Source organism: Atractosteus spatula, chromosome 6 (genome assembly GCF_055471065.1).
Source record: "Atractosteus spatula isolate fAtrSpa1 chromosome 6, fAtrSpa1.hap1, whole genome shotgun sequence".
NCBI classification, from domain to species: Eukaryota; Metazoa; Chordata; class Actinopteri; order Semionotiformes; family Lepisosteidae; genus Atractosteus; species Atractosteus spatula.
Genome location: NC_142711.1, coordinates 44,149,798 through 44,163,098, shown reverse-complemented (window position 1 = coordinate 44,163,098; position 13,301 = coordinate 44,149,798). Strand labels below are relative to the sequence as shown.

The 13,301-nt window shown below is 39.8% G+C and overlaps 1 protein-coding gene across 1 annotated transcript in view; it reads left to right on the top strand.

Moving 5' to 3' along the window:
- The window catches only part of ranbp9 (RAN binding protein 9), a 39,606-nt gene that overhangs the window by 12,931 nt on the left and 13,374 nt on the right, over positions 1–13,301 (top strand). Inside the window, exons 2-9 of the mRNA XM_088918433.1 lie at positions 1,451–1,562; positions 3,416–3,468; positions 4,814–4,981; positions 6,530–6,552; positions 8,063–8,247; positions 8,535–8,647; positions 11,254–11,362; positions 12,890–13,086. Coding sequence (XP_088774559.1) covers positions 1,451–1,562; positions 3,416–3,468; positions 4,814–4,981; positions 6,530–6,552; positions 8,063–8,247; positions 8,535–8,647; positions 11,254–11,362; positions 12,890–13,086 — 960 coding nt within the window. The remainder of the gene's footprint in view (positions 1–1,450; positions 1,563–3,415; positions 3,469–4,813; positions 4,982–6,529; positions 6,553–8,062; positions 8,248–8,534; positions 8,648–11,253; positions 11,363–12,889; positions 13,087–13,301) is intronic.

Below are 13,301 nucleotides of genomic sequence, written 5' to 3'. Positions count from 1 at the left end.
ATCATATATTTCTTTCGGCGGAAGACAGTCGTTACGCGTGTATAGAAATGAACTCAGTTTTATTACCCACAGGTTTAATCCCCTTTTGCCTTTGTTTAACAGTTGAGCTTGGTACAGGCACTTATAGGATCCTTTTTTTGTTTTCTAAAATTGGCTTGGGGAGTTGATCATCTGTTTAGCTTGATCACAATGGCCACAGTAGCAAGACGGGGGATTTTTAGTTTCTGTACAGTTTTTAAAATTAAGTAGGTATAATGACCTTGATCCCTGGCCTGGGATTAGTTTCAATGAACTTTGTTGAAGAAGGATTAATGAGAATGTTTTTATTTCAGTGTGGTGTGCGCCCTCTCTCTAAAGAATATACAGTTGAGACAGAAGTTTGCTATAATCTACCAATGTAAACTGTGTTAGGCTTATACTATTCCAGAATGACTTGATTCAGCCTTTTCAGTATTGTTATAAAACTATGAAATGTTTTCATGTGAAATGGGGGTATTTTTAAATTGCAAACTGTTGGAGGACAGAGAAATCACTTTATGCATAAATCACGAAGGGTGTTTGCTGTGATAACGTCTTAACTATTTATCACTGTGTGTTTTTAGCACTCCTGTGCCCTGTGATGACATTAGAAAACTGCTCTCTGATATTGTACTATAGCTCAAGTCTTTAAAGCACAGTACTTTTTAAGAAGGTTTTTTTCTTGGCTGACAAAGCCTATGTATTTATCACACAGTTATTTTCTGTGCTTTTCTTTTTCTAATTCATGTGGCTTTCTAATGGTATTTTGTATGACTAAGAATAACAATTTGAATGACCTCTGAAGAAAATGTATTGGAAGGTGACTGGCCATCCTGCCTACTTATGAGCCCATCCTTTATATAGCATTAAGCAATTCTGACCCAGCGTCAGGCTTAGTTTTGAGAGTTTATATTTTCTCCATCGTCGCACCACAGCATGGTAATCTCTCTTGTGCATGGGTAAACCTTTGTGTATACAGCCTTGTATCCATCTATCCATTTTTTAACCACTTTATTCAATACGGGGTCACGGGACAGCTGGAGTCATACCTGGCAAGCAACGGGCACAAGGCAGGGCACACAGGCACAAACACTGACACTCACACCAGGGCCAATTTTACAGAAGTCAGGTAACATACCAGCATGTCTTTGATCTGTGGGAGGAAGCCAGAGCATCTGAAGGAATGGGGAAGAACATGCAAACTCCATGTAGATAGCACCCCAGGAATCGAACCCTTGCCTCTGTGCTGCGAGGCTGCAATTCTACTGCCATTCCAAGTCCTTGAAATCAGTGTGAAATTGAATTGAAAAAAAAACGTATCCCGTCGTGTTCCGTTGCTGAATGTTAATTTTAAAGACTCTCTACGGCCTTGGACATGTTCCTCTTGGCCATTTTGTTCAGAGACTGAACCGGAGTTTCGTTTCTCCTGCAGGTCATGGGAAGACGCCTAAAGATGCTGCCTCTGTACGCGCAACCCACCCCATCCCTGCTGCCTGTGGAGTGTACTATTTCGAAGTCAAGATAGTCAGTAAAGGACGAGACGGGTGAGACATACAGATTTGTGGGTCCTGTGATATATTGCTAATCGGGTTTTTGACGGCGTACTTTTAGCCTTCCAGGATAAACATGTAAAATCTCTCTTTTTAAAACTTTTTGTCCATAGATATTTTGTGATGTTTTGTGTTATAGCTGATATAAAATTAGATTATTAAGCCGTTCACAGCTTGGATTCTCGAGTCATTGAAAAGATAGTCGTTGGCCATGTAATTTTAAGGATCATTTGACCTTAATTTTAGCAGCTGAGAAATCTCTTGGACGTTTTGGGGAGTGGCTGTCGTTGACAGGGGAAATTCAGTCAGTCTCAAGGATCCCCCTTTTTGAGATTTGTTGCAGTTTGTCATAGCCCAAATTCACACTTTCCCAGTCTGTGATCAGAACTGCTGTTTTCGTGCGATCTTGAAGAAAGGTTGGCAACAGAATTAAAACGTTATTTTTTCTAGGTAGTCAGTGGGTTGATATTGTTCTTTAACTGGCCAGTAAGAGAAGAATTAGATGGAAGAGAAGTAAATTGTTTTCTTCCTCTCACATTGCCATGATTGAGAAGACAAGACACATCTCGGGTTGTTCTTTAGACTTCTGCAGCTCTAGCGTCTTTAGAATATGAAATGCACGTTAACCCTGAATGTATACTGGTTCTCTATGTTTGATCAAAGGAAAAAATAAAAAATAATGGTGTCATCAGCAATCCAAGGAATCATACAACACTATTGCATGTTTCACTTATGGCAATAAGGGAACCGGTAACCTCCCAGATGTGGATTCGGGGCGGAGTGGTGGCTCTGTGGCTAAGGATCTGCACCTGTGGCTGGAAGGTTACCGGTTCAAATCCCACAGCTGGCAGAGGAATCCTACTCCGTTGGGCTCCTGAGCAAGGCCCTTAACCCCAGCTGCTCCAGGGGCGCTGTACAATGGTTGACCCTGCGCTCTGACCCCAGGCTCTCTCCCTATCTGTGTGTCTGTGTCTCTCATGGATAGGAAGCTGGGGTATGCGAAAAGCCGAATTCCTAATGCAAGAAATTGTATAGGGCTAATAAAGTGATGTTATGTTAGATTGCCTCAAGAAATGTATAAAATTTAAATTAAAAAAGTGACAAAGAACTGGATGTAAAAATGCCTTCACCTAAACATTCTGTACTTGCAATACATAACAGAGGACATCCCATCAACATCAAAATGAAACTGCAAAATGAAACTGAAAAATTAAGCATTTTGTTGAACAAGCTCAGAATGGGAGCTCCCCATTTCAATGCATTTTGTTTTTCAAAGAATATCACTGTCTTGGTGAGATCATAAATTCGTTTTTCCTCGGTTTGACATCCCAGAAGTAAGTTTATTTGTGTGAAAAAACGTGAATCGGTTCTAACATCAGTTCTAACAAAAACTCCATAAAAATGCAGGACCTCCAAATGTGGTGTTATTAACATGTGCGTGAATCAGGTTTAAGACAAGTTGAAGTTCAGAAACTAGCAGAAAATGATTCTTTGCTTGTAGAAAAGTGAAAATTGGAAACAATTCTCTATAGTGCTGCATTCCTTTTTCCATGTTTAGCACAGATATATCATACCCCAGTGTACCTCTGAAATTGCACTATTTTAATCTAGCTACTGACTCTTGATAGGATAAATGGTGTGGCTGTGGTGCCAGTATAGTCAACAGCAGTCTTCAGGTTCTGCATAGCTAGCCAGGTATTTTTTCTATACGTCGGTGAAACATGATAGATAGCTTCATCCCCTAGAAATAATCTGTTTGCCTGTTTAATAGCTACAGCTATTTTATGTGTGCTGTCCAACAAAAAATAATATTGAAAAGCTGAATGTGGATGTATTTATTTTCTCAGGTACATGGGAATTGGTCTTTCTGCTCAAGGTGTCAATATGAATAGACTCCCAGGTAACCTTTTCTTTATTTTTTCCTTAAACTGTTTTTATTTCCAGGCATGAGCAAGATTTTAAAGGTGGGTTTCATTTTTGTTCCTTGGGATTAGGGCAAAATATTTTATTGTTTATTAAACTTGTTAAACTCCCTTTGAGATAAACCATCTCTTTTATTAGGTGTTCGAGAGAGGTCACAGGATGCAATAGACACTTACTATATATCCTGTGAGAGTTCTGTAGACAACAGTAGAAAATGCATGAAACTTTTCTGTGCTTTCAGTGCACTGACAACCAAGAAGTAAAACGCGCTATGGCAGAGTGTTTATGCATGTTTTGAAAATATTTTGTAAAATATATTTGTTTAGTAGTTATAAATCCAAAATTGTCATCGCCTCATAATGTAAACAACAGAGGACTGAGTTGTGTATACACCAGCTATTTATGGACAGTTCCCCTGTTACCAGCGTGCTGTGGTTAACATCAGTATTCAGAGTGAAGAGCAGCGACTGGTTTGTTCGTGCTTAACGGCTGAGTTGCTGTGGAGCTTTGCGTCTCTGTCTCCGACATGCAGGAGTGTGAGGAGGCACAGTGCTACGGTGCAGATGTTATCAATCAATTGTAAAAACTAAACTGTGAGGAAAGGCAAAAAACAATCCTGATGCTGTCAACAGGGAAGGGGGAAGCAAAACTGGGTATGAAGCCCAAGGCTCTTTGGTCTCGTCTGTCATCTGAAATACACAAAAACATTCCATCCCTGTACTGGGAAATGTAGCGTATCGCTTTAAATATATAAGCAGCCTTCTTGTTCACCGTTTCATTTATATTTCTTCTTATTAATGCCATTTCTTCGAATGGGCATGATGTGTTGTCTTTGGTGTTTTAGGTTTTGAATGCGATTCTCCAAGGACAAACAAACCACTGGAGTAAAACAAAATATCTCTGAAGAGGCAAAAAAATTTAGTTACTATTTCTTTAAAATCAGAAGTTAATAGATTTAATTGTTTTTAAAGCGAGGTGGTTTTATAAGCCCTCCCGCTCTCTCTTTCAGGTTTAAATGCTGTTATGTATGACCTGTGACTTGTTGATTTGGTGATATGAAAATGACCGCTTAATTAATTAAAAAAACAACTGTAATTTTTATTTTTTAACATCTTGTTTGTGACAAAAATATGTATGGTTGTAAAGGCGCTGGTGCCAAGAGACGTACCTTAAGAGTTTTTGCTTAAATTTACAGTACTGTACTAGTACAATAAAGGTATTTGTGATACACTACAACGATATTTCAGACTTTTGCCATTCCTGTGGTTTTTGTATGTGGTGGCCATCTGGAATTTCATCTTTTTGATGTTATCCTTCTTTAGGCTGGGACAAACACTCCTATGGTTACCATGGAGACGATGGCCATTCCTTCTGTTCGTCAGGCACTGGGCAGCCCTATGGCCCAACGTTTACAACTGGCGATGTCATCGGCTGCTGTGTGAACTTGATCAACAACACCTGCTTCTACACAAAGAATGGTCACAGTCTAGGTGAGAAAATTCATAAAGGCAGGCTTGGGTGGAGCTGTAACACACAAGCACACCACCCTTTTGTACTGTACTTGTGGAGGAATAGTGTTATGGCACAAAGAATACAAATATGCCAGCAGGTTTATTCGAACATTGGAAGTGCCCTGTTTTATTTTTAACAGTTGACGGTGAATACACCTGTTAGATAGCCATTTGGACTGAGGAGTTTAGTAAGGCTGTTAACATATTCTTGTATTTAAGACAGTATTTAGAGTCTCAGTAATGCCTTCTTCATCTCCGTGGACAAAAACATTCCAGTGCAAAAAAAGTGGGAAATGTTTGGGTACGGTGTCTTACAAATGTATTCACTCTTCTGATGATGTTCTGTTTTCGCATACACGTTTTTTGTAAGTGAATGTTTTTAATCAAAACTCGAATGCTCCAGTTGAAACCTGTTATGAGTAAAAGCCATTATATGTCGGCAAAAACTGCAAAGAAAAATCGAAAGCTAAAATATGTTGATTGTATAAGTATCCACCCCTAATGATATGGCAAACATAAATTAGTGCACAGAATTACTTTGACACGTCACGCAATTAGTTGCATGGCCCATATATAGTGATTCACATAATGCACCTGTCTCTGTATTGGGTGCCCCAGTAAACTTGTGAATTTCAAACAAGGATGAGGTCCATGAAGACCAAGGAGCTTTCAGAGTAACTCAGGGTTAAAGGTTTAGAAAGGCACAAGTCTGGAAAACGGTATGCAAAAAACCAAAGACACTGGCTATTCCTTTGAGCACAGTGAAGCTGATCATCAAGAAGTGAAAAGCGACACTGCTTATGTCAAGCTGTCCCTCCGAACTGAGTTAACAGGAAACGAGAAGACTAGGTAGGGCTGTCACCATGGGGCCAGTGGTGACTGTGAAAAAGCTACAGAGTCAGTGGCTGAGATGGGAGAAAATGTCCATGAGTCAACCATAACTCAGTCACTCCACAAAGCTGCACTGTGTGGCTGAATGACTAAAAGGAAGTTGTTTCTGAAAAACACCCACCAAAGCATTAAGCTGATGCTGTAAACATGTGGCAAAAGGTTTTGTGGTCAGAGACAAAATTGGAACCTTTTGGTCTAAATTCAGAATTATGTCTGGTGGAGCATCCAGTGAATGCCATCCCCACTGTCGAGCATGGCAGTGGCAGGCTTACATTATGAGGCTGCTTCCCAGCTGGAGGAACTGGGAAACTTGTCAAGTTTGAGAGGAAGTAGATGAATCAAAGTACAAGCAAATACTAAGAGGAAAACCCGCTAGAGATCTAAAACTGGGAAGAAACGTTTCACCAGCACAATGACACAAAGCACAGGACTAAAGCTACACTAGGTTTAGCAAGAAGGAAGCACGTGAAATATACAGCTGTTTAAAAGGGTGCAAAAATAAGCCGCTTTGGGTACAAGCATCAGCAAAATAAATTTGTAGCAGTTGCTAAATACTCTCAAAAGCAGTAGTATTTGTCAACTCTCTTAAGAGATTTCACTTCTGAGTGCTACATTTCTGTTTTTCTTGTCTTGCAGGTATTGCTTTTACAGATTTACCGGTAAGTGTAACACTGAAATAGATGTATGGTTGTATGTTACAATGCCCTTGAATACTAAGACATATTGCTTTGCATTATGAAGTCCTTCAGCTGGACAGTTTTTAATTAAAAACTAGAAAGACAATACTTGAGCTGCTAAAGCTGAACCCAGCAAAGATTTCCTGTAAGTACACCCTCTCTCATCAGTGTCATCATTGTCATTGTCAAGTGAATACTGCTTTTGGCAGTATTATAAGCTAGTAAATACCTAGTGTGTTACCAAGTGAGATTTGTTTTCTCATGTTCATTCCAAAAAATGATAAGTAAACAAGATTAAATTTGAAATTTCTCTTTGATATAACAGTGTAGGGGATGTCTAATATAACATCAAATTTAATATGTAGAGAGGACTGGCTCAAGATCAGTCTTGCAGTAGAAGTGAACAGTTAGCTCATGGTGTTAGACATGCACAATATCCTTGAAATAACTAAAGAATACTACTGCCATGTCTTTTCTTCTCTTTTTTTTTAAAATTGATTTTGTTTTGTTCCATTTTGAGATTCTTTGCCCAAATCACAGGTTTCGGCAGAGTCTCCTGCTGAGGCAGTAGTTTGACTATCTGTCTGTGGGTTAAAGAACAGTCCAGGATTAAAATCAAAACTTTGACCCACCTGTCAGTCAAGAATTTCCCTACAATTAGTGGTGGCCTCTTGGTTGCTTAGTGGCTTCCTGTTCCTGTTCAGTTGAAAACCGTAGTTGAGTATTGGGTAGAAAATGTACTTTAGGGGGTGATGTGGGGGGGGGAGTTGTTGTGAAGTGTGATTTGTCTCAGGCCTAAATCTGAAACCATTGCAGATAGTTTTGTTTGGAGACTCTTGCAACATGCAGAAACGTTGTGCTCTTTATCTTCAAAGAGCAAATTGATTTTTAGTGTGCCTCAACACATTGTGATATTGTGAGTCAATGTATATATTCTGAACAGCTGGAACACAGGCTTTTAAGTGTTTTTTAAAAAACAGAAATTTCAGTGGTTTTTTTTTCCTGACAAACTGATGTTTTTTTCCCAATTAAAATAAGTTTTCTTGCCAGCATTTCTGAAGACTTTCAGCTCTGAAGTAGGTTGTTACATCTGAATCACTTTACCATTTACTTTTTTGGACGAATAGATGCACTGTAAAATGTTGTTTCACCAATGTCCATAAAATATTCTGAATACTTCTTGTTTCGTGGTCTTGGATTTTACACTCAAGAATGCCTTGTTTTTTGCATTGGTGTTGAGTTAATCATAATGTGCATTTAACAAGGAACATCACAGAATGATTATGTCACTGGAAGATTGCTCAGGAAACTTTTGTTAAGCCGTCTCTGAGCTGTAAACCCGAAAAAGTACAGATTTAGAACGATTATGAACACAGAAATCAGTTTTGTCATGTGGTAGTTTTACAAAGAAAGGGAAGGGGTGAAGTGAAAATTCTCAACTGAGTCCCAGACCATTTGAGTCACCTGTTAAATCCTCACTCTTCTTTCACAGCCCAATTTATACCCCACAGTGGGTCTTCAGACACCTGGGGAGGTAGTGGATGCAAATTTTGGTCAGCACCCATTTGTCTTTGACATTGAAGACTATATGCGTGAGTGGCGAACGAAGCTCCAGACCCAGATTGACAGATTTCCCGTTGGGGAGCGGGAGGGCGAGTGGCAGACAATGATTCAGAAGTAAGTTTGAAACACCTGGGCACCTTTGTTAAATGGAGAGAGCAAGGTCTGAGGGCTGTGGAGAACCAGATACCCTCACTCTAAATGGGTACTTCCTATTTTTTCTGTGCATGCTTAATTGCATTGTTTGCTAGTACGTCTACGTGTCCTGCAGAAACTCATTTTACAGACTGCCATGACTGACTTCAGTCATTTAAATCATTTAAAGCCGGTTCTGCTTACTTGTTGAGGATATATGAGATTTATGATGAGCAAGAGGTACATATCTGTTTTCCCTCCTCTTCCAGAATGGTCGCGTCTTACCTAGTTCACCATGGTTACTGTGCTACGGCTGAAGCCTTTGCCAAATCCACAGACCAGGCAGTACACGAGGAGCTAGCCTCCATCAAAAACAGACAAAGTAAGTTGGCTTGGATGCGTGTTCATTTACAGAACAACTAAAGGCTGTTTTTTTTGTCTTTCTATAATTATCTGAGCCAATCCCTGCTGGCATACCCAAGACGTGACATGGAATGGTATGGTTTATGTGTCATGCTGATTTAATTTAGTAGTGCTGATCAGTCTTTAGTACTGCTAGAGGGTCTTAGAATTTCATGTAGTAGCATGTGCTGTATATGGCAAGGCTGATGTGTCTAGGACAGTTGTGTTTTAGTTTTTGTTGGAGGGTCCCTTGCATTATTATCAAGTCAGTAGTAGTAATACCAAAAAAAAATACATTGGCATAAATTTTACATTCGGTCTGCTTATCGGCTCATTTTTTACTGTTTGTTTTGCAGGTTTTTAGTCTGTATAATTGATACAGCTGTACATATGTGCTATTGTAACTCATTCTCAAGGAGTCTTTTCAGAAGTAAGTGTGGATAGGCCAGTTAGATAAGGTACAGTAGGAAACATTCTTTGACAAACCAGGAAGTCACACAAAATAAGGGGAACAACAGAGTTTCCCATGGAAAACTCTGCCACTCTGTCAGGAAAAACTAAAGACTGAATCTTTTAAAGATTCGTTTGGAGTGTAGGTTGAGCACCATAGTCCAGTTGTGTCATTAATGTGTTGTGACTAGGATTCTCTGAACTCTGCTACTCCCAGCCGCTGCCTGGACTGAGTGGACTGAAAGGGCTCTGATGTGCATGTTATAAAAGAAAGTATATGCTGTGCACAGCCTTCTCGTCCCAGTACTAGGGCTGTTGAGGCATTGACCAGTGCTTAGCAATTCCAGATTTTGGATTGAGGGGTACAAAAAGAAAACAATTGGTAATTGGATTTTACCAGTTTTTAATTGCTAATTCCAAATAAAAAGCAAACAGGAGAGAGGTTCATAGCAGTTAAAACATTGAAACAAAACTTTTTAGAAACATTTCTGCTTATGGTAAATTAATATGGTGTTGGGCGATCACACCTGTTTGATGGAGATGGAAAATATGGTCTATGGCATCATTCTTAAAATATCCAATAAATGCTATATTGATGGCTGAGAAGGCTTCGACATCTGAATAATATCAGTGTTATGTTCATGAAAACATTGGGAGACCACACGCCTGATTATTACTTCTGGCTCTGTGGAGCTCACAGTGGACCATTTGTGATGAAACTAGCTGCTCATACCTCATCTTGAAATTTGCAGTCACTTGAGCTGCAGCTGCAGCGTGTCGTGTTTTGACCTGTGTTTAATTTGATTTTAAATTAATTTTAAAGTGTTTTGCACTTTTAATTAATGCATGGAGGTCACAATTTCAGAGTATGCTGTTCTAGCTTCCGTTTCCCTTTGCTGATGATGTCTTCCTTCCCTCAGAGTTGACATCACCTCAGACCTCATGAACCGTCAGCAAGTTGAGCAGTCTTGATCAATGAAGTTCCTGCCAAACGTGCCCCAGCAGTCACCCCTCTGTTCAAATTCACTGAGGTCTCCTAAACAGCCATGTTAGCTTCTATACTTGACCCTAAGCATGCTGGGATGGCATGACCACACTTTTCAGTATACTTGGTGTCCCTCCTTTATCTAGGTGTTTCTGTTTTTTTCCATTACCTTATATGTTACTTCAGATAAAAAAATTTAATTAAAGCAGGCATGGCACACTCAGCTGGGCTTTCTGTATCACATGTCACTGAATCTCACAGTTTGTTCCTTGAGCTATAATGACCATTTGAAATTGTTAGAAGGCCTTCTGCCATGGGCAGTATGGAATTTAGAGATGTGTTAATTAAGTAATTAGAGCAGTTAGGATGACGAGTGTGTGGGCGGAGCAGAAGCCAGAAGGCACACTGGACCAAAAGTAGCTGCTGGCGTCACCCCTGGTTAGAGAGCTGTGTTTTGCACAAACAAAAACTGTTGCTAAGAGACGGCGATTTCACTGATGCTCACGCTGTGGAACAGCGTCGGTGTCTGCTTTGCTTCTGATGTCCCATTCCAAAGACACAACTGAACTCTACATCAGGCTCCAACAGTAACAGTGTTACTGTCTTCTGTTTTCTGTGGTCGAAGTCAACGAACGTGAATGTATGATGTGAAAACATTTTTCAGGAAAAGCGAACTTTCATTTCGAATTAAAGGAAGTTGGTGTACACATCTGACCTTCAACAACAATGTCAGATCTTGAATAAAACATGTAATAAAAGTAGAGTACAGTCCAACAGATCTGAGTTTTTTTCAATTAAGGCGCATTAAAGTTTCAGCTGTTAAATCCTCTTATCATTCTTCTGTTTCAGAAGACATTCCTGCATTAAAAACGTTATAATCATTGCATCTTTGACAAAAATGTTAACCTAAAGATGTCTGAGAATGTCCTTTTTTTGTTTGAGCAAAATCATGGAGATATTTGTTGCTTTGAAGCAAGGTTGGTCATTTTGTTGAATTTAATTTCAGGATGTACTCAGCTATTTATCAGCCTTAATAGCCCCATGTCAGGCTACAAAGTCCTTAATGGTTAAAGTAAATCACATCCTGTTATTATATGCTGAAGTTATTTATTTCTACCGTTCTTGTTCATTGTCTGTTTTTTGTCTTTCAGAAATTCAGAAGTTGGTTTTAGCAGGAAGAATGGGGGAAGCGATCGATACAACACAACAGCTTTACCCAAGTTTACTAGAAAGAAATCCCAACCTCTTATTCATGTTAAAGTAAGTTCTCTGACTTCCAATGACAGCACATAGATTTGTAAATAACTGCTTAGATTAAAACTTTTCTAGTCACCAAGGATAGTGTTGCTGTGCTAAATCCTCTAAAATTTTAAACCACTTTCAAATCATACCATCAGAGACACAACACAGGTTGCAAGTATATGAAGCAAACTGTCCACATTTAAGTAAATGGTGATAGTTTAGATTCTTAATTAACGTTATTTCTTATTTTTACTAATTATGTTTTATAGAGTGCTTTCTAATATTGTTTATTGGTCTTAAATATCCTTTTTTTAATATTCTTGTGAAATAGAAATACCTGTCTGAAAAACAGAGTTGCTATTATTACTACAGCTTGAGTTTTGGCTCTTGTGGAATTATAAGCTTTTCTGCTTCTGCTAATGCAGAAGAATATGCATCTTCAAGGTTGTAAGATGTAAGTTTTTATACAGTATCTTCACAGCCAAGAGTGAAAGTCATCATGTACTGTACTGTGGTTTATTTCTGAACTGTTATATGTGGTCTGTAAATGACTACTTCATTATAAATTTGTGTCATTCAAACCATGGACATAACCTGCTTCTGGGCTGCTGGTACAGCCCCTTCTGTGACATTTCAATACATTGTCATTTACATAGATTTTCACATCCAGATACATTGGTCAATGAATTAGACAATGACCAGATATTGCCGCTTTTAGAAATATGGGTTGTTATTTATTAATGCATTTACTGTATCCTTATCAGTTCCATGGTGTGTCTGCCTGCCATCGGAAGGCAGCATCCCACAGGGAAATGAGAAAAAGCTGTCACTGATAAATGAAGCAGTGATTTAGTATAAGCTCCCGTTAATGCTGTCAAGTGAAGCGGTGGTTTATGTCAACTACAAAAAAGCTCTTCTGATGTATTTATCACTTGTTGAGAGACATTGATCACTTTCTTGATCCTTATGAAGAGCAGATAGCTGGCGATTACCATAATTGAAGTACAACTTGGGGAACAACCTGGTTTCTAAACGTGGACGTGTATCTCCGCTTTAACAATAGAAGGGCCCTACGAGAGATGTACAATTAAAGACCTCAAAGGCCAGATTTTCTTTAGGATTTGTAGGTTTTCATTAGCAAAATGAAAAAAGCATGCCTTGATTTTTACGTCCAATTAAGGTTGTAGTGGAATAAAAACCACAAGATCCAGTGGCCCTTGAGGAGCAGGTTGCTATACTTGAAGTATACTTGAAACGGAGGATATTATGTAATACCAGACATCAAATTATAAGTTGGCTACAAATTCTGTCAGTAACATCTCTTAAAAAATCTTTTTTGGTGAGGGATCTTTCAGCTAAGACTGCAGCGCACAAGTGTAATTATTGTCCATGCTCTCCTGGTTATGCACCAGCAGCTGATCTCCCATCCAGCCTTTTCTCCCTGTAGAGATACAGACGTTGACGGCATCCTCATTCTGTTGGGTAATATGAGGCACGGAGGCTGGTGCTCCCGAAGCAGCCCTTTCACCTCTCGGTCTCTCGCAGGGTGCGGCAGTTTATAGAAATGGTGAACGGGACGGACAGCGAAGTGCGGTGCCTGGGGGGCCGCAGTCCGAAGTCCCAGGACAGCTACCCGGGGAGTCCACGGCCCTTCGGCAGCCCCAGCACGAGCCCCAGCCACAGCGCCATCATCCACAGCCTGGCCTCTATCAAGCCCAGCGGCTCGCACGGGCACCTGGCAGGTAAGCACGAGCCCCTCCCGAGTCTCCCACTTCGCTCGCGCGCTCGGTCCCATACACCTGCCCGCACCAGAGCCTCTCCGTCACTGCTGCTCACCTGTATCCGGGGTCTGACTTCTGTATTACCAGCTCTGAGGGAGAAAAGCTGTCCTCTTATTTACCAGTCTCCTCCTAGTCAGTGAATATAATAAAAAAAATTGATAAAATGTCTTTATTAT